This window comes from Amblyomma mixtum, chromosome 3, assembly GCF_055824585.1.
Source record: "Amblyomma mixtum isolate Tamu chromosome 3, ASM5582458v1, whole genome shotgun sequence".
Classification (NCBI taxonomy): Eukaryota; Metazoa; Arthropoda; class Arachnida; order Ixodida; family Ixodidae; genus Amblyomma; species Amblyomma mixtum.
The window spans coordinates 408,833,068-408,837,423 of NC_143014.1; the positions used below are offsets into that span (position 1 = coordinate 408,833,068).

General features: G+C 43.1%; 1 protein-coding gene across 1 annotated transcript; it reads right to left on the bottom strand.

Annotated features, from left to right (window-relative positions):
* Positions 1-560: 560 nt before the first annotated feature.
* On the bottom strand, positions 561-4,127 carry LOC149357560 (uncharacterized). Its single transcript, XM_089584806.1, has 3 exons — positions 3,639-4,127; positions 3,022-3,127; positions 561-1,603 (listed from the first exon to the last, which is right to left on the bottom strand). Exons 1-3 carry the CDS (start codon positions 3,666-3,668, stop codon positions 663-665), a joined length of 1,077 nt encoding a protein of 358 aa, XP_089440932.1. The 5' UTR covers positions 3,669-4,127; the 3' UTR covers positions 561-662.
* Positions 4,128-4,356: the final 229 nt, after the last annotated feature.

Genomic DNA, 4,356 nt, shown 5'->3' on the forward strand with positions numbered 1-4,356 from the left:
TCGACCTAGTACAAGGCACTGTGTTTTTCAGCTCTATCGAAACTCGGCCGCCGCGGCTGTGTCGCGCCCGTGCAGCCGAGCGCCATATACCGCCCAGCGAACACATCCGGGCCACTTTTAAAGTTTCTTTGTAGTTTCAAACGTGATTTATAATTTTTGCGGAGCATTACTCGCTAATACTACAAAATAAACGACTTCTGGAACATTTTTGTGTTAAGCTTGAGTATACATATAGGCATGTTCTTTCATTTTACATTACACAATATAGTACTTTACGGCTATTTTATGGTCAGAAAAGCATTCCCATAGCTATTCTGAATTTCGTTTTCCTTTCTTTCCCGTTACTTTCGATATGCAGATGGAGATAAACAAACTTTTTAATACATGCCAGATTACTTGGTGCTTCACACATATGGTTTCTATAGCATTAAATTTTGACTCACGCAGTCACGGACTATAAGCCCTGTTTAGCATATCTTATGCAGCAATATAATGTAAACTGCTCACTACTATAAATCAGATATCGATGCCGCTAAAAGAAAGCAGCCACACGGTTTCTGAACAATGAAAAAAGAAACTGCATCCGATAATTAGCGATTTCCGATGTGATAGCTTGTTTATTTGGTCGGAAACCTTAAAATGTCAAAAACAAGCGCTACAACTCACTGCAAATTAACTGCAGCGCATGTCTTGCTTCCATGCCCATTGACTCTCGCAGCTTCGAGCTGACGCAGGTGAATGCGTAGCCGTACTCTTGCATAACTTGATGTCAGTATGTTTGCCAGAGAATCCTTGTGTTGCTGACAGGCCTCCATAGTGAATCGTGTGTTCTTGTTTAAATATTCTGTGACAGCCTTTAGAGGGGACTTAAGGGTGAACAGATTGTCTGTCCAGGACGTGATTCCTTTAAAGTGCTCTTCGCAGGATTGAAGAAGGCTCATAACCGCACCACTCGGATAACACAAGTTCTCACCATCTTGGACGTACTCTTTCAGTGCAGTTAAATATGCATGCTCATGGTTCGTCGAGCCAAGCATTGCAGCCTTGCACTGCTCGCAGTTCGTTTTCTTCAAAATTCCTTTCACAACAAATCCGCCAATATGATGCAAAATACTGCACTCAATTGAAGTCAGTGCTTCAATGAACAGAATTTCCCCATCGTCAATTTCCTCTTCAACATCTCCAACGTACTCTTTTTTTCCTTGTGAAATCATATCAAGCAGGTACTCAGAATCATCCGTTTCATAGCTTGAGGTTGCTGGTGTGTGCAAAAACTGACTGACGCATACAAGTTTCAAAGCACATTTCATGTCATACGCGTTTGGAACGGGTTTCCTGTGACGCACAACAGAAAAAAGATTCTCCAGGCAGTCCTGTAGCAGTCTCCCGGTGAGAAAGAATTTGTAGCCATCCATTTTAAGCACAATATCTTGCAAACGAAGGACAACTGTTGTTGCAATCATGAGACCTGCCTGTGAGGGCTTCCACTGGGATGTGCTGCCCATCTGCATGCCTTGAATTGTGTCCACTGCCAGGCGCAACATGTGCAAGGCTTCATGGTACTTTGCCATATCTTGCCAACTAAGTGCAACTGACGGATGTCGTGAGGACATCAGTTTGTACCATTTTGCGATGAGCTCCAGGAACCATGCTGTGGTTTAAGCTTCTGGTTCGAGCACTTTCTCTCTTATTAGGCAACGAATGGCGGCTGGGGATTCCTTGAAGAACTGAACTGCTATGCCGACCTTCATTTTTGTGAAGTGGCCTTTGCTGACATGAGCTTCAGAAAGTTTGGGTGCAATTTTCAGCTCTTTGCTAGAGTCGTATTCTACGACAGCGCGCACGTGCTCCAGCTTGACTTTGTTTGAGGGTAAGCTATGTTGGCAGACAGTTGCATCGCTCAGCGTAAAGTCAATAGAGTTTAAAAGCTGACCTCGGATATTTTTTATCACGTGAGCCGCGTCCGCAGTGAAAAAGAGTTCCTCTTCCTGAAGCATCGGATGAGGGATTGAGCACACAGTGTTAGAATTCCTATGGCTAGAAAAACCTAACTCGCGCCACATAGCTCTGTTGGACGCTCCCATATCAGAGGTTACCACAAGCACTCTAAGAGAAATGTCAGCGCAAAGCTGCACGATTTCCAGAACAAAACTCTTAAGCAGACCCCCGTCGACAGAGCTTCCTGTAAAATGGTATGCGATTACCTGCTTCCACCTTGTGTTCAATCCTCCGACCATAAACACTAAGCAATGACATGCAGGTTCATCTGGAACTGCTGGAAATGTTTTCCCTCCAAACACAATGTCTTCAGCACGATCGAGGTCATACCCTTGTGCAATTTCCATTTCATCGAGATAAAGCACACAATCTTTTTCAATATATTCCATGCCCTCTGCTTTTACTCTGAGAACGTCAATCACTTCAGTTAAGATTCCTGGTAGGAACTTGAGTCCCTGAAGACGACGGACAAGAGTCCTATTAGAAGGCAGTGGGTACCCAAGTCTTCTTAGGGTTTCGTAGCCTGAAGTTCCACTCGCAAATTTGATCTGAAGGGCTTGTTTAATTGTTTTGGACGACCAGGTGGAACCTTTGTTGCTGTTCCGAGACAGGGCTCGCATTTGGTCTTGATTTAGGAACTTCAGTTTTTTTCGTAACATTTCGCTGGCCTTTTCCATTTTTTGAAGCTTCCTTTTAATTGACTTATTTGTAGCACTTGTTTTGCTGTGAACTTCGCTAAGTTTCGCGTATTTTTTCTTCATGTCCTCTAGCTGTTTATTAAGTGTAGCACATGAGCTGTTACTGCACTTCTCTGCACGGGTTGCACGAAGTGCGCAGGCAACTTGCAGGGAATCATCTGTGGCGGGTATTGAAGTTTCTGGAATGGAACTTGGGCGAGGTGAGTTGTTCATCTGACTTTGAGCCGTCTCCCTGTCGTCACTGGGCAATGGCTGCAGTTCTTGATTTGCCGTGTGTGGCATATCAGCCATGTCGTTGACGTATTGGTCCTGAATTTCTGTTGATGTGGTATCAGAAGCACTCTGTTGATGCTGCAGAGTGCCCCTTTGCTCTGCTGCCGCAGGCACCCCTTGTAACCTTTCCTTTGGCGGCTTCCTGTGCTTAGGCATCGCTGAAAAAAGAGAGGCCACACATGCTGCAAATCAGATGGTGCATTATTTTATCATTACGAACGAGCATGCTCCAAGTCTTGCTACGTTTAGACATAAAATTAAATAAAATGCAAAATTGTCAGCATCATGCTTCTGGGCGGAAGGCGCGGCTGATTTACCTCCCTGTAAAAAATGAAAACGAGCTATTCTATTGACCGGAGGTATGAAGAGTCTTACTGTAATGTGAGCCGCCTAATTCTCTGAAGAAACATTTGTGTGAATTTTATGTTCGTGTTTTTGCACTTTATGCTTTTGTGTTTTGTTCTGAAATTGTTACCCCTCTTGCTAGGACCCTTCACTGGGTCTGCAGTATGATGAAAAAAAAAAAATAATCGCTCCACGTGAGTCTACAAATGGCCGGTCATTACAGTACTAAGTTAGAACAATCAGGCTAAGAATGAAAGAAGCAATAGGATTAGGAAAGAAGCGTTGCAAACTTTCGTTAATGTAGAAATATGTGGCTTATTATACCTCTGAAGGAAAAAAGCGTTGGCACAGCATTGGGCTTCAATTTTTTCCACCCGTCAGCCCTATTCTGCTCAAAGGCGCTTTCTTCAAAATGTGCCTGTAACACAGAAACATGCAATGATCAGACAAACTTATTAATGTTTAAATTGAGAGGGCTTCACACTAACATTCTAAACAGCTAAAAATAAGTAACACAAACAGGGATATGCCCAAACAGTTATAAGTGAAATTCAGGTGCTTGTTAAGATATACTAAGAAAGAGGCAAAAGACTGTCGACTTCTTTCTGAAAAAAAAAAAAAAAAAACGGGGAGAGTGCGAGGAAATTATTGGACACTGAAGAGATGTGTGCTTCCCATGTTAAGATACTAAAGGTTCTTGCCTTTGCTGCTAGGTGGAACATGGGCAGTGAGCTAAGAAATTCCTTTAAAAATAAAACGTTGCACTCATATATGTGCGCGCAAGAAGGCAATGCTGTAAGTCAATCCTGGATTTTTCACGACTTCCCGTTTTCGATCATGCTGTCCACAAATTTTGTGGAGCTTCAATGAAACAGCTTTCTCTTTCGTCTGATCCTGTCATCACCATTAAGAAATTTCCGTTGTTAAAGGGCTCCGTAGTCATGAAATCCTCGTCACTCATCTCCAGTCAGATGTTCAGATAATTCACCGGTCATCGAATGGGGAAAGAAAAGCGAATGTCTAGACAAGCGTGATCACAAAA